This window comes from Pectinophora gossypiella, chromosome 20, assembly GCF_024362695.1.
Source record: "Pectinophora gossypiella chromosome 20, ilPecGoss1.1, whole genome shotgun sequence".
NCBI lineage: Eukaryota > Metazoa > Arthropoda > Insecta > Lepidoptera > Gelechiidae > Pectinophora > Pectinophora gossypiella.
In genome coordinates, this window is record NC_065423.1 from 4,142,391 (window position 1) to 4,157,799 (window position 15,409).

At 36.1% G+C, this 15,409-nt stretch overlaps 3 protein-coding genes across 8 annotated transcripts in view; 1 reads left to right on the top strand and 2 right to left on the bottom strand.

Moving 5' to 3' along the window:
* Nucleotides 1-8,979, bottom strand: part of LOC126375891 (ectonucleoside triphosphate diphosphohydrolase 5) — a 23,696-nt gene extending 14,717 nt beyond the window's left edge. Inside the window, exons 1-2 of one of the 4 annotated variants that reach the window (XM_050022976.1) lie at nt 8,480-8,979; nt 6,399-6,525 (exon numbers count right to left, since the gene is read on the bottom strand). In XM_050022976.1, coding sequence (XP_049878933.1) covers nt 6,399-6,525; nt 8,480-8,500 — 148 coding nt within the window. In that variant the 5' untranslated portion in view covers nt 8,501-8,979. Of the gene's footprint in view, nt 1-1,080; nt 1,142-6,398; nt 6,526-6,765; nt 6,889-7,000; nt 7,180-8,479 lie in introns of those variants that run through there. The other 3 variants (XM_050022974.1, XM_050022975.1, XM_050022977.1) reach the window with 3 other exon arrangements.
* LOC126375935 (zinc finger protein 511) lies at nt 8,213-13,321 on the top strand. Of its 3 annotated transcripts, none has more exons than XM_050023034.1 (4): nt 8,213-8,275; nt 10,855-11,003; nt 11,601-11,799; nt 12,966-13,321. In XM_050023034.1, exons 2-4 carry the CDS (start codon nt 10,858-10,860, stop codon nt 13,305-13,307), a joined length of 687 nt encoding a protein of 228 aa, XP_049878991.1. In that variant the 5' UTR covers nt 8,213-8,275; nt 10,855-10,857; the 3' UTR covers nt 13,308-13,321. The 3 variants fall into 3 exon arrangements, with proteins under 3 accessions (XP_049878991.1, XP_049878990.1, XP_049878992.1); XM_050023033.1 differs by lacking the exon at nt 8,213-8,275 and adding an exon at nt 9,552-9,575; XM_050023035.1 differs by lacking the exon at nt 8,213-8,275 and adding an exon at nt 9,574-9,648.
* Nucleotides 13,321-15,272, bottom strand: LOC126375926 (phosphoglycerate mutase 1). The gene is made up of 5 exons (XM_050023024.1): nt 15,073-15,272; nt 14,769-15,001; nt 14,365-14,556; nt 14,172-14,244; nt 13,321-13,953 (listed from the first exon to the last, which is right to left on the bottom strand). Exons 1-5 carry the CDS (start codon nt 15,173-15,175, stop codon nt 13,787-13,789), a joined length of 768 nt encoding a protein of 255 aa, XP_049878981.1. The 5' UTR covers nt 15,176-15,272; the 3' UTR covers nt 13,321-13,786.
* Nucleotides 15,273-15,409: the final 137 nt, after the last annotated feature.

Sequence of the window (15,409 nt, forward strand, 5' to 3'; positions counted from 1 at the left end):
ATAGATAAATTCATAAGCGATGAAGTACAGACGCTGTTTACATTTAGAAAGAAATATCTGATTCTGATTTTAAATATTTTTAATTTTTCAATAAATAGATAAATTCATTTTTGAAAACGAAAAAAAACAAATATGGAAGACTTTATTCATCGAGTGAACGATATCTGACTATTGAGAAATCGACCCTTATCCGTCCTTTCAATTTTAGAACTACTAATTTCATCGTATCCTCCACAAAGATTGATTATTCAAGAAGACGCGGTTGTTCTGGTAGATCATTATTAATGACTTTTTTATTGTATTATTACTAAGATTTTACAAAATTATAAGTAAAACTACTTAGTCGCAATGATGGTTAAGGTTCTCGTTTGATGTACTTAGTTATTATCTAAAACAGAATAAAAGGCTCCATGCGAAATCTCCAAACGATCTTCATTTTGAATTAATCACTCCATTGCATCGCACCGGTGTTTTTATCGACAACGCACGTGATCAAATATGATTTCTCAGTTCACAATAGTTCAGAATTTATTGTGCGGAAACGAGCAATAATGAAATACGCAGAGAAATATTTTATATTCTTTCACACTTGTTATCGTAATGTTTGGAATGACCGCCGGAATCACCACCACTATTTTTCCCCAAAAACAATTGCGATACCCACTCTACATTACAAACTCGTCATATATACCTACTTAATTCTAAAACTAATGCTATTAAGTTCGACGCTACAATGATCTTCACTTACACTCATATTCTAAGATGTTCACTCGACTCTTCCTCCACTCGACTCGCCCTTAGCTGAGCATTTAAGTTGACATTTACGTCCTTGACTTGAAGACTTTACTCACTGGAGAGTCGAGCGTATCATACTGCCAACACAATAAGACGAAAATAATGACGTCATGCCTTACTGGAAGTAAACTCGAGACGAGACTTTAAGCTGAGTTCGAGGAAGACCTGGAAGTCGCCTCAACTGAGGACGGATTCCAGGAAGGTTGGAGTTAACATCTTAGAATACGGGTGTTAGACTAGATAGGCTTTTTTTTTAAACTAACTATCACTATTTCAACAAAATACCTGCGAAAACAAGAGGGAATGTACGCACTAAAGTTGTATTTGCCATCTTTCACGTATGTACGAGGTTCGTTTAAATGGTGATCTGAAATAAATATGCAAAAACATAAACGGAGCACTGGCGGGATCTATTTATAAACTCGTTCAAAGTTTTTGTTAAAAAAAGTTGGAGTAAGTTTTTATTAAAAACAAAAAGCCTATATGACTTTAATAATTGATCATTAAATATCCCTCCTTTTTGTTTTGATGCAGTCGGATAAAAAATAAACACTGATGACTTGAAATAGCTTCAAAAACAGTAGAAATAAATGAAACTTGAATAAAATTTTATTTAATTTTAAAAATTTAAAAAGGAAGTCTATATACAGTACTTTTTTAAAATTAAATACGAACTCCACCTCTTCGTACGACACAAAAACGATCGTGTGTCGCGGTCGTCACAGTGGAACACAAATCACTGAAACACTAGCACTGTGGCATACTAAGGTACACCCATTGTTCTCAACTTGTTATGACAATACGGCCAGCAAGAAAAAAGAAAAATTTAAACTAAGAACTGAGCTGCATAGAGCATTGAATGGTATAGAAACAATATCCAACCACAAAGGAAGAGTCAATACTCTCAACCGGTCTAAGACTGTACTGCTCACTTACCTATTGCACCTGCCTATATGACCCGTTATCAATAAGGCAGCATACACTCTACAGTCAACTCTAAACTCCTTAGAGTATGACGCTAATTTCTATGTATTCTCGAGCAGAGGCAGGTTTCGCAACCGACATTGAACTAAAATAGGTTTATGTAGAACAGTAAAAGCGCCATGCTTTATAAACCTTATTATATATTATCAAATAGTACAATGAAAAATCTATCGCCGCATTTTTCGAAGCACAAGGTCACCTGTAATTGTTTTAGGCTATGTCTGATTGGAAACGAACGAAAATATCTTTCCAGGCATTTCGCAATAACCGACAGAGAGAATGGTGTATTTTTGAACACGACGGACTTACAAGTATAGGCGAATGGCTTGGTCACCTATCACCATACGGGTCCTTACCCGTTTTAGGATTTCGAATCAAAAGTGATTTTAAGTTGTCTTATAATTACTTGTGGCTCTGTTTATTTATGCGTTAGAATTTAAAAACAACTTTAAAGTTCAGCCGAAATCCCAATTGGGTTCAAATCCCGGTTTGGATAGGACATTACAGGCTGATCACCTCATTGTCCGAAAACAAGATGATCCGTGCTCCGGAAAGCGCGTTAAGCTGTTGGTCCCGGATACTACTTACTGATGTAAGTTAGTAGTCTTTACATGAGCCATATCAGGGGCCTTTGGCGGCTCAATAGTAACCCTGAATGGACACCAGGGATTTTGGGGTTAGTAATCCACCTCAAAACCCACCCCCACGACAGTTTAAAAACAAACAACAAACCATGTCAAACTCCTTTTAAAACAAAACAAAAACAAAATTTTGGATTGATAACTTTCCATCGTTTGGGTTGTAAGGTCGATCTCTTTCTATAGTCTGGGTTATAAGATTGATGTCCGACCTCATGAACCCTGGTGTCAGGGTTATTATTGAGCGCCTAAAGACCCTTGACATGGCTCAATTCAAAACAGAAGAAGAAAACCGAAGAAGATACGGGCAGACGGAGACAACGCATACTACTACCTAACACACCTCTTTCGAATCGCTCACTTTCGTCAAATTATTCATAGAAACTCATTGGTTTAGTTAAACGTAAACTTGAATACACACCTTATCATCCTAGGCGTACAGATTGTCATATAGCTTCATTGTAGCTTACGCAATAATAGGGCTGACGTTATTTCTATTTCATCATAAGTATTAAACAAAGACTATTGATCTACTACTATTGTAGATTAGATCTATCTACCTCTATCTACTCAGCATGTATCCACCCACTGCTGGGTATAGACCTCCTCTCTTTCACGCCATCCTTTCCGGTCCTGTGCGAGTCTCATCCATTGCTTTCCGACGTACCTCACAATGTCATCCGACCACCGGGCTCGTGGTCTGCCTAGATATCGCATACCATCCCTTGGCCACCATTCAGTAACAGCTTTAGTCCATATGTTGTCTTCCCGTCTTGCCAAGTGTCCTGCCCATCTCCACTTAAGCCTAGCGATTCGTATAGGTACGTACCTTCGACTTTAGTGCGATGCCGAATTTCGACGTTTGGTATACGATCTACCTAAAAATGGATGCCTAAAAATGTTTTCTTTTATTTTATTTGAATTTATTCTCCTTTAAAATTATACCTACCTGGCATATACACATATTTAATTTTTGTACCTATCACGTTGGTCTAACAACGAGCTCGGTGAAGCAAGCTAGTTGGATGACATTGTGAGGTACGTGGATAAGACTCGCACAGGACCGGAAAGGATGGCGTGAAAGAGAGGCCTATACCCAGCAGTGGGTAGATACAGGCTGAGTAGATAGATAGATAGAAAAGAAAACAATATGACAAATAATGATTTGCGTAGAGCTGTGTATTTTTCCAAATGTCCGGTAACAAAACTTGAGCCGACTATTTGTCCACTAGTGTGATATTTATTTACAAATAAACCTACATCGATATATTTTTTTCATACATTACTTCGAACCCGACAAATGCCTATCAAACGAGATCATAATCACGCCCGGGTAAAAATGCGTTTTGTTCGAACATTGCATCTATTCGCAACCCGATACAAGACAAAACATCTTGGCATCAACTGATACTCGCGATTTCCGATACAAAAATATGATTTTTGCCGTGTTTAAGTGCGAGTGAGACGGACAATTCGCGCGCTCCCTGTTAATTCTTCGCGCCATTTAGACTAAAGCGCACCCCGGACACTACATACTTAACAACCTCGTTGTACACAGACACTACACATTGACATTATCTACACTTGCAACTGTGTATTATTCCTTATTCCATGATTAAAGTAAGACCCATAGGGGGTGAGGTAAAGGGAGCTCGGCGCCATATACGAATTGGTGCGGGGATTCATCGTTTTATACACAGTATTATTATTTAATCTACGATACATTATGAAACATACATAATTACACAGCCCTCTTCTAATGGTGTGTTAAGAGGTACAAAATAATCACAAGACTGCAGCCAATGTTGGCACAAAGTCCTAAGATATATATAACATAAACAGCCTTTATACGTCCCACTGCTGTGCATAGGCTTCCCCTCAATCAACCAGAGGGGGTATGGAGCATACTCCACCACGCTGCTCCACTGCGGGTTGATGGAGATGTATTACGGCTAATAGCCGAGACCAACGGCTTAACGTGCCCTCCGCAAGGAATCATCTTACTTTTTCGGACACAGGTGATCCAAGCCCGCAAAGTCCTTACCAAACAAAGGACAGTCTCACAAAGTGATTTCGACAATATCCCCATTGGGAATCGAACTCGGGTCTCCAGATCGTAAGCCTAACGCTCTAACCACTAGACCACGGAGGCTGAGATAGATATGATGACTTTATAAGATCAGCCTCTCGCCCATAGCAATTGTCCATCATGGTAGAAAGGACACATTCCTCAATAAACCCTAAAATACATACATACATAAACTTACGCCTATTTCCCACAGGGGTAAGCAGACTATGGAATTCCATGTGCTTCGATCCTGACACACTTCTCTTGCTTTCTCCACATTCATCAATCGTGTCATACACGCGCGCCGGTTCAGAGTAGTTCGTAATAAACCTTTTCTAAGGACATCTCTAATCCCTTAAATATGTCTTGTCAAATAAGTTAAGTCGAAACGACATCATTATCCATTAAATGGACAACACTTTATACCTATTTTATGAAAGTTATTAGCTTAAGTGATTAGAGGCTTATTATATAACATAATATTTATCATCTATCATCTAAATCTTCAGCCTTCAAAATAATTCTTCCTAAGCCTTAAACTTTTTGAATTTTAAAATGAAGAGTTTCTCATAACCTACTGTCTACTTTATTTAAACAATAAAAATCGACAAAATTAAACGTTCTTTTTCAATCAATATTATTATAAATTTTATTCAGTCATTTATGATACTTTCAAATATCAGTTAGTAATTGCAAACAACCCTCGAATTTAATCGAAAACTTTGACCAATAGCCGTGCGACGTTTATCCATGTATATAGCACAAAGATTTGCTGCATCTATTGCTCGATATAAATCCATTGCCAGTGACAGAATTGCTTAACAAATACTAAGTCTATGATACCATATGGATTCCAGAGTTCCTTATCATAATATATAGGTAAAATTACTCAACAACCAATATAGCACACAAACGTGGTTACTACATTGTCAACTACCCAATTTGATAAGAACATTCAATTAATTTTAACAGAAATTTAAACACCTCTTAAGTAAAACGGAAATGAATTGTATTCAGTATTTTATAACCTGGTATTACTACTTTTCTATTTATTTTTCTACTATTTTTAATGAAGTTACCAGAATTATTTTTGAGTCTCCATAATTCTATTTTAAATCTTAGCAAAAAAATATTTCTTCCAATTAATTATCACTTAGAATGTGTTATGAATTTTTATGCAAATAAAAAATAATTTTCTACTTATTTGCTTGTATGTTTGATTGCTTTGATAGGTACCTGTTTTTTTACTCTCAAATGTTCATATGATTCTGCCTTTGCCATCCAATAATTATTTAAAAAGCTTTTGGCATAAGATGTAAAGTAGACTATGCAGTATATGTTTTGCTTTATATATGTATAGGTATAACATGGTATAAAAAAATATTTAGTACTTGTTTCCTTTTGAGAAAAAACTGATTTTTAGCAAAGTTAATGTCATCAGTATTACCAATATTGATATCTCCAACACTCTAAGGACTTAAATTTCATTATTGAAAATATATAAATAACCAATGTAACTATTAATTATCAGATATACAAATCATTAAACCTGTAAGTAGGTATTTTAATGAAAGTTCAAAATTGTTATGTAAAACAAAAAAATAGGGGTTGGGATTTTTCAGACAGCTGCTAACAATTTTTTTCATTTGCACCTTGCTAGTGTGCAAATAGGTAGTATAGGTGTACAGTGTACCAGCATTATATGTCACCAGTAAGTTTTTAGTAATCTTATTTTTTTTTAGTATACTATTTTTTTTACCTAATTTATATTGAGGTTTGAGCCAGTCTTGGGGCCTATGCCAGCTTCATAGTTTACAGCATTTATTTACCCTAATTAACAACTGACTGTCTGATAGACTTTGAGGTCAATGGCAGATTAAAAATGAAAAAAAAAGTAATCTTATTACACTTACCTAAAAGGTATGTGACACATAATGCGAGGACTATGAGCAAGATAAAGATCTTCTTCAGCCGCCGTGGTTGCTTCACCGTCCGATTTCTCAGGTTGATATGCGGAATAGAACTGTCATTCTCTTTTAACTGTAACAAAAATGACTACTGAAGCAAGTGTACATACCCATGTTTCACCGGGCAAACAAGAAACAAAACACAAGTCATTATGCCAAAGCACTGCTTGCCTAGAAATTATTGTTTGTAAACAGCCAAGATTTGTTTATGTTACCATACCGTTACTACTGTGTACTGGGAGAAGATTTTTTTCTTATTGAACTGGAAAATTATTCATAAAATCTTATAGTTAAAAACAATTTAATGGTTTACCTGAGAAATTAATATTACATGAACCATGAAAATTCTTCTCTGCCTTATCTCGCAGCAATAAAAAAACTTAATAAATCCTGTTTACGGTTAGATTATTTTTTTGTTATATCAGTTTATATGAAATTTTATTACTTCGATTTGAATAAAAAAATATGTAATTTTTATAGCGTTTTTTTTTACAATTTGTTAAACCATAACTTGAATATTTTCCTGCTGAATATGTATTAAAACTTACCTCTAAATACCTATAAGTACTAAATTTTCCCATATCGGGTTACAATATGAATTAACTTCACAACCAACAAATACGTTTAATAATACTTGAGTTATAAAATACTGCTACAAGACATTTTTCAAATAATTATTTATTTTAAATTCCTTGATAAATTCGACATTCCTCGTATCATACACAAACGAAAATGACAAAACACGACTGTCAAATCAAAAACTTTTTTTTTTTTTTTTTGGTTTGGTTTTCCCCGAAGGGTAAGGCAAAGGGAACTATGCCCATACAGCCATGTCTGACGTATTTTTTTTCTTGATGATTAATGAAATGATGAAAGGTGATGATGATGAAACCTAAGCCCCCACCCTCGGAGTAGACTCCTACTCCGAACCCCAAACGAATTAACTCAAAAGTCCGCATAAACTTTTGAGTTATGAAGCGGCTTCCTGACACGAAGCGAAAATAGGCAGATACACTTTGTTTATTGAATACTCCAATATAATAACACTCGCGAATGTCTTCCGACTAACGTAATGCGATCATTAACCACAAAACACCACTTCGTATTAATTATTTAGATTATTCAATGAAGAAAGCAACTGTCCCGTTCCCGCCTCCCGCCAAAAAAAAAAACCAAATCAAAAACTGTCAAAAACTTTGGTCAAAAAAAATAAATGTCAGTTTTGTCAATATTGTTAGGCTTTTCGGCGGGAAACGGGAACGGGACAGTTGCTTTCTTCATTGAGTAATCTAAATAATTAATACGAAGTGGTGTTTTGTGGTTAATGATCGCATTAAGTTAGTCGGAAGACATTCGCGAGTGTTATTATATTGGAGTATTCAATAAACAAAGTGTATCTGCCTATTTTCGCTTCGTGCTGGGAAGCTGCTTCATAACTCAAAAGTTTATGCGGACTTTTGAGTTAATTCGTTTGGGGTTCGGAGTAGGAGTCTACTCCGAGGGTGGGGGCTTAGGTTTCATCATCATCACCTTTCATCATTTCATTAATCATCAAGAAAAAAAATACGTCAGACATGGCTGTATGGGCATAGTTCCCTTTGCCTTACCCTTCGGGGAAAACCAAAACAAAAAAAAAAAAAAAAAAACAATATTGTTATCAGACAACCAGACACCCCCATACACGTTCTCCTGACAAGACAGCAAACACGTCGTCTGACCATTTTTTTCTATGTAACAATCTGCGATGTTTTGTTTTGAAGTTTTTTTTTCAGTCAAGCAAGTCGGGCAGGGATGAATTAAGTGACCTTGACCTGATCAAATAAGTAAGTATTATTTTATTTACTTCCTCGAATTAACTACTAAAGTAGTTAATTATCGTATAATATCGTAAAATAAAAATTACCTAGCAGCAGGTTAGGTATTTATCATTGATTGGTTTGTACCTATGGTTTGCTTCTCCAATTTTAGGTTATTTGTATAGGTTAGTAAACTATGAACTTGTAAAATAATATAGGGTAGGTACTTACCTTTCTTTGACGAACAGACATTTTAAATAACAAACTTATATTTCACAACCAATACAAAATCGAATAGGAATGAAACTATTTACTATTTAAACTTTATTTATTTTTATTTTATTACAAGAAGGGACCGTACAGACGCTAACACTAGTTGTTATGTCATGTCCTCATTAATAAGTAACTAACTGAACAGGAAATACGCACAGAATATACCTAATACAAATAAAAATAGATACCGCGAAACGTATAGGTTGCTTTGACTAACAAACCATTACTATGGCAATTGTTAGGAATAGTACCTACAATCTACAGATATTCATTACAGAACAGTTAGATAACGCGGTAATAGCTGCTGTGTTTATGATGATAATATTTTATCAGGTACCTATATCTTAATATCAAACGCTACACACGGGTTGTGAGACTTCGACTGCTTCGACTTCGATTAAACATAACTTATTTTTAGTGACGTGCATCAGTTTAGAATATCCGAAACTTAAGTTTTTAACTAAATACCTAAATAGGTGTAGGTGTTTATACTAGGTGTTATAAGCATTGGCAATGGCACTTTTAGCATATTTAAACTAGAATTTTATTTGGTTTTATCATTATTCATCTTAAGACTAAAACTGATGCTACGGTCGTAAGTTGCTACTAGGTGGTGCATCTATGCTGAACTGGGAGCAAATAAAAAATATAGATCACAGTTTTCCCCGGCATCTCTTAAAATCCGAAAGAGGGATTGTGTCCTAACATGATGAACAATAGTTGTGAACGATAGGCCATCCCCTGTCACCATAAGGTCCATCATATCCTTCTTACGACTTCGTATCTACAGTGGCTGCAAGTTGTCTTAGATTACTTGTAACTCTGCCCACCCCATTAGGGATTACGAGCGTGAGTTTATCGATGTGTGTACTACTCTACTATATTATGGAAGACTTTTTTTATGATCTATTATTACTTAGGTACTTCCTATTATTTATACCTGTCAGTAGTATCACTTGTTAACTAATTAATAGTTAGTTTCGGATATTTGTGCACATCCCTAGTGTAATGATACTGGGCCTTGAAAATGTCTTCTTTATCCAATATGAGTTACGTGAGTCATTTCTGTAAATTGTTTATTATACATGATGCGACAAAATTTATTTATATATACGTGCAATAAGTAGGTAGGTATTTAGGAGGCAGAATAGCGTCGCGTCGTACTATTATGCTTCGTTGGTTATAGGTTACCAGATTATAGTTTTAGATAGATTAGACAAAACCCATAAATTATTTACTTACAACGAACCAGTATCATTGAGGCCGAGACTTCAATAGTTCAATACCTTATGCTTATCTACAATGATTGACCATTATGGTATACGGTTCAATGGCTCATGTATCTATCTAACAATAGGTAGGTACCTTACCTAACTAATTGTACGAGCAATGGCTGACATAAGTACGTACAATCAAGAGCAAAATTGCAGCCACTGAGCCCAGCAAATTTTTTGTAAACAGTGGTGACATTTAAACCAGCGGGTCTAGCACCGTAAGTGCGCGACTCTTTCTCGCCTCGACATTTAGTTACCCGTCACTCTCTCACAGTACTGCACAGACCGAGACAGACGATCTCTGTCGCGGTGAGAAAGAGTCGCGTGCTTACGGTGCTAGGCCCGCAGGAGGTCTTAAGTGCAACCAGTTAATTTATTACTTTGCACGAAACTGATTGGACTTTTGCACCTTATCGTACCTACCTAATTGTTCGATTTACACATACTTTTGGATGTACTTGAAATTAGCAGCGGCTTGTAAGCGATATCCTACCTCCATTATATTCTCCCCCGGCTGATTAAGAGGAAAAGTCTATGTACTAAGTACCTAGTGTAGTAGTGTGTGTAGTGTAGTGTAGTAGTGTTTCTTCGTTAGTACCTACTTACATATATACAGTAAATACCTACCTACCAGACTCACCGCATACTCAAAGCGCACCGCACCAATGAATAGATTCTTCCTGTGACTACTAAGTTTGACAGCGTGAAAGAAGCAATAAAATTGTATTGCTTATGTACGTACGGTCATGAGTACTAATATGAAACCATGACACATTAACTTTTTTGACAAATCAAACCGTAAGTTTCATTAAATGTCAAATATGATAGTGCGACAGGGTTCTAAAGTGGGTACATGATATTGCTCATGACAGTCATGACTGTACAACTCACCTTTTTAGTAGTTGTTATTACAAATCTGCTATCTTTGTTTTTCTAGTTATTTAGGCACTACAGCGAAAAGGGAATAGGTATGCAACATAATACGGTTGAACTGCCCGTTTTTTGAGCAGTTAAAATATAAATACGTTGAATAGCTGAATGTAAACACTTCACTTTCAGATAATGGAGTTAAGAGAAGCTCTCGTGGAGAAATTAAAACAATACGGCGTCGGCCGGCGGAAACTTGATGATGAATTATTTGTCACTGACAAGCCGCCGCCTCGCTTGGGCATCTACGATGAAGATGATGAGAACCTATGCCATGAAGTGTAATCATTTATTTAAAGTTTAAGTACTTAATTTAAATATTTAAGACCTGTTTAACCCCTTGCTGGTGTCTAGTACTTCTGCTACCTGCCTCTTAAGTGACAGAAAGGCTATCAAACATTTTCCGTAAGTGTTGAAACAAAATGAAGAATGATGATAATTAAGGCAAGCGCAATGTCATTAAACATACTTACAAATATACTTTGTAGAACCTCCTGTATGTTTAAGTGGTCGCCAACAACGACTGAAATTGAATATGATTTTTGTAGTGTAGTTATTAATGCCAAAATCAAATAAACAGCACTCTACACAGTAGAGTTACATGACAAACTATCTTGATCATTTTTACCAAGGCTACTTATAACTAGGGGGATTAAATACGCCACATTGAAGCAATTCATTTACTTTTGTATGCGCAAATGTCAAATTGCAATAGTGCTTTTTAAAATGAATGGTCTTTTTAACCCTGTTCTGCACTTAAATCGGCCAAGCAGTTAATGACATATGCGGCAAACTGCAATAGGTCACGTCAAAAAAATATATAGACAGGTTAAATAAGTATTCACTGTATTTCCAATTTCTAAACTTTCTTATTACAGGGTGAAGTCCACCTGCAACATCCCAGGTTGCAAATTCACGACAGAATCCTTGCTAGAGTTCGAGAACCATTACAATGCGTCACACAGATATACTTGTAGCCAATGCAAGAAAGTGCTTCCATCGCCACATTTGCTGGACTTACATATCCAGGAGAACCATGACTCCTTCTTCGCTGTATTGGCTGCTAAAAAACCATCTGTAAGCTATGTCATACTTACTTTCTGCGCGCGTAAACCCAATCGAAATTCCCAATCAATCGTCCGAAGAGCTCAACTAGCATTTACCTTTTGTATTGTTAGCCATCAAGATTTTATAGTTCATGTCGTCACATGAATTCCCTTAATTTTCATGTGTACGTCACGTTACACGAACGTGACCCATTATTCACATAACATCACGCGTTTATCCCCACAGAGATGTATGGTAGTAATATACATTCACTACTCGCCAGCTCTGTAAAGTCTCATTTATAGGGGTAAGCCTTACCCTTAATTACCATTACTTGGGCACAAATCTATATAAAAATAAAATTCTAAGTTTTGTCTATTCGTCCTTGACAAATGATTACCTACTAGGTATATCCGGAACATAATTTCGGATATTTCAGTGATCAAAACATTTTCGGATACTTCAGTGATTAAGACATTTTCGGATATTTCAAATATTATGAGATATATCAATAATAATAAAATCAGTCGTGGTCCAACTTACTTATCAAGTGTGGCCAAATTATCAAATGTTGTCAATAAATATCCGAGTGTCATGCTTATTTCACAAGATGACTTGCATGTTGTGCAATCGCGTGAATTCGTATGAACGTTTGTCTACAAGTAGGTAATAAACTCGTTTCTGTAAAACGTGATCCAACCTAAATAAAAAAAAAACTGCTGGCTAGTCGAGAATTCCAATGCCATCGGAGATCTTCGAAGTTCCAGGGACCCGTGGTAGCTCTGTAGGAAGAATGCTTGAAACTAACTGTGTTAGTCGCTGGTTCGAACAGGCTAAACCAATGATTTTCGAAGTAATGTTTGGATCATAAATTATTATCACGTGTTCAGGGGTGAATGAAACATCGTGAGAAAACCTACATTACCGAAAAGTTCGTTTCGAAAGTCGGATAAACAGTCGCTCTGTTGTAAACCGGATCTGTCAAATCTTCTGATTCCTATCCGATCCGAGTCCGAAAATGACGGATATTTGAAAATTACTTAAGAAATATCCGATCGGGTGTAGTGCGAAAACAGCCTAACGCTAGATGATGAAATTAATGCAAAAATTTTAGTCATCTAAATCCGACCCGCGCTATCTATACCTTCTCTTATTTAAGCAATGTCTCTCCCATATACAATCTAAGCTTTTTTTAGTATTGCTGCTATATAGAAGAGTGCAAAGAAAAATTCATGGACGCTGACGAACGGCGGGACCACTGCGTTAAAGTGCACAGACTACCAAAAGATTTTAGGTTTGATCAAAAACCAAAAAGTGCCAAACCGAAGAGACCCAATCATAAAAAGAAGACTGATAAAGATAAAACGGAAACTTCTATGGAAGTAGATAAGAATCAAACATTTTCCTTTAATAATAGTAAACAAAAAGCCTTTGTTAAGTACACAGGGAAGAAATTCACAAAAGTTTCAAAATCTGCTTCTCAGGATGTCAACATGGATGATGCAATGGAAGACTTAAGGAAAACATTGCCAGATTAAAAAAATAAAAACATATATAACATGTTATTTTTATTTCACAAGCACATTACACTCTAACATTAAATAATTATTGTTGCGATAACATCTTTGAATCTCATGACTCTTGATTCTTGGCATTCATCCAGAGAAAATATTTTTTATACAGTTACCAACGGTTACCATACATTTTTACACCAAGAATGCAACACACAAACATCTCTAATGCATGCAATTACGTAACTGTATGCAATGTCTTAGATTAGTTATTATACTAGAAAATAAACTTGAATAGTAGACAGTAGCTAATTGCTTGAATATAATATATAAACATCCATAGATTAAATTTTCAGTAAAACCATTTTAAACAACTTTTTTCTATATAACATTTTCCAAGACAATATAATGACATTTCTCTTGATATTTTAACTAATCTAAGTTCATTTGTCATAATAAATAAATCATAACATTATATATTTCTCTATTATTATATCCTTAAACATTTACTTGGCTTTGCCTTGAGCGGCGACGGCAGCCATCGCATTCTTAACGGTCTCCTCATCTCCGAGGAAGACCATGGAGTCTACGGGCTTCAGGTTCTCATCCAGCTCGTAGTAGAATGGGATGCCAGTGGGCAGATTCAGTTCCATGATGGCCTGGTCGCTGAGACCTGTGACGAATTGTGATTATTAGTCTATGTATAAAAGAATTCAATACAAAATCTCAGAAATGACAAGTGATAATGTCTCAAATTATATGCATGACGGTTCCTTTTTGGATGTAGGTGCTCACTAAGACGGGATTTTGCATAGTTCATAATTAAAGAACTTTCCTGTTCTTATTTCTGAACAAAAGGTAAGGAAGTCTATGTGATAATAGAAAACTCACCATCTAAATGCTTCACAATGCCTCTGAGACTGTTGCCATGGGCAGCAATGATGATCTTTTTGCCTTCCTTGATCTGGGAAGAAAAATAATAGGTTTATGCATCACCAATTGAAATAAACGTATAACCCCAGGGGGGGGGGGGGGGATATTTGCCCAGCAGTAGGATATTGAAGGTTACGAAAAAATAACTCACTTGAGGAACAATTACATCATTCCAGTAAGGAAGGGTCCTCTCAATCGTAAGTTTCAAGCTCTCGAACATGGGGAACTCCTCCTTTTTGGGCTCGGTAGCATAGCGGGGATCATTGACAATGGTGTCGTAGTACGGGTGGTCCTTCTCCATTGGCGGGGGAGGAATGTCGAAGCTGCGACGCCAGATTTGAACCTGTACAAAAAGTAAAAACATTTTTTGTTTAAACTTTCAATTTGTTGTCTTGTAATTTGTTGTGTTGTCTAGTAAGGTTGTAGTACCACCACCACATAGATTCTTATATTTTTTTTCATCAAATTCATTATCAATTAGCAGATATTAGGTTAGTTCATAACATATTCTAAGCACAAGGGAATGTGGAAACCAAGTTCTTGCTCTATAGTTACCTGGGCATCACCATATTTGGCAGCAGTCTCGGCTTTGTTCAGGCCAGTGAGTCCACCGTAGTGTCTCTCGTTCAACCTCCAAGTCTTGTTGATAGGAATATCAGTTTGATCCACTTCCTTCAAAACTGTGTTTAATGTGATCTGAGCACGCTTTAGCACAGACGTGTGGGCGACGTCGAACGTGTAGCCTTCAGCTTTCAGGGCTTTGCCAGCCGACACAGCCTCCTCACGACCTAAAATTAAAGTAAATCATACAATCTAGCCAACTTATTGCTATGACTTCATAAGGTCAAACAGGACTTACCCTTGTCGCTCAGGTCAGCGTCAAACCAACCGCAAAACAGATTCTTCTGATTCCATTCACTTTCGCCGTGGCGAATCATAACAATCTTGTATTTCGCTGCCATTGTGATTCTGAATTAATTCAGTTAATAATACAGCCGGCGGAATAGGAATCCAATTCTCAAAATTTGACAGCTATAACCTCTGCGACCTTCTCGGGTGCAAAAAATCTTTATCCGAGTATTTTGGTTGGAGTAATTATCGTGAGAGAAATAGCTACATAAAAAGTTACAAAAAGTTATAATATAGTTCTTTACTCGCTCAATTCAAATGACACAATAAATATACGAAAAAAACGA

Coding starts and splice junctions, on each gene's coding strand:
- LOC126375926 (XM_050023024.1), bottom strand. CDS start 15,175: ATGGCAGCGAAATACAAGATTGTTATGATTCGCCACGGCGAAAGTGAA. Junction 15,002..15,072: donor CGCTGACCTGAGCGACAAGG/GTAAGTCCTGTT, acceptor CTTTAATTTTAG/GTCGTGAGGAGGCTGTGTCG. Junction 13,954..14,171: donor CATTGTGAAGCATTTAGATG/GTGAGTTTTCTA, acceptor AATTCGTCACAG/GTCTCAGCGACCAGGCCATC.
- LOC126375935 (XM_050023033.1), top strand. Junction 11,004..11,600: donor GAGAACCTATGCCATGAAGT/GTAATCATTTAT, acceptor TTCTTATTACAG/GGTGAAGTCCACCTGCAACA. Junction 11,800..12,965: donor TGGCTGCTAAAAAACCATCT/GTAAGCTATGTC, acceptor AGCTTTTTTTAG/TATTGCTGCTATATAGAAGA.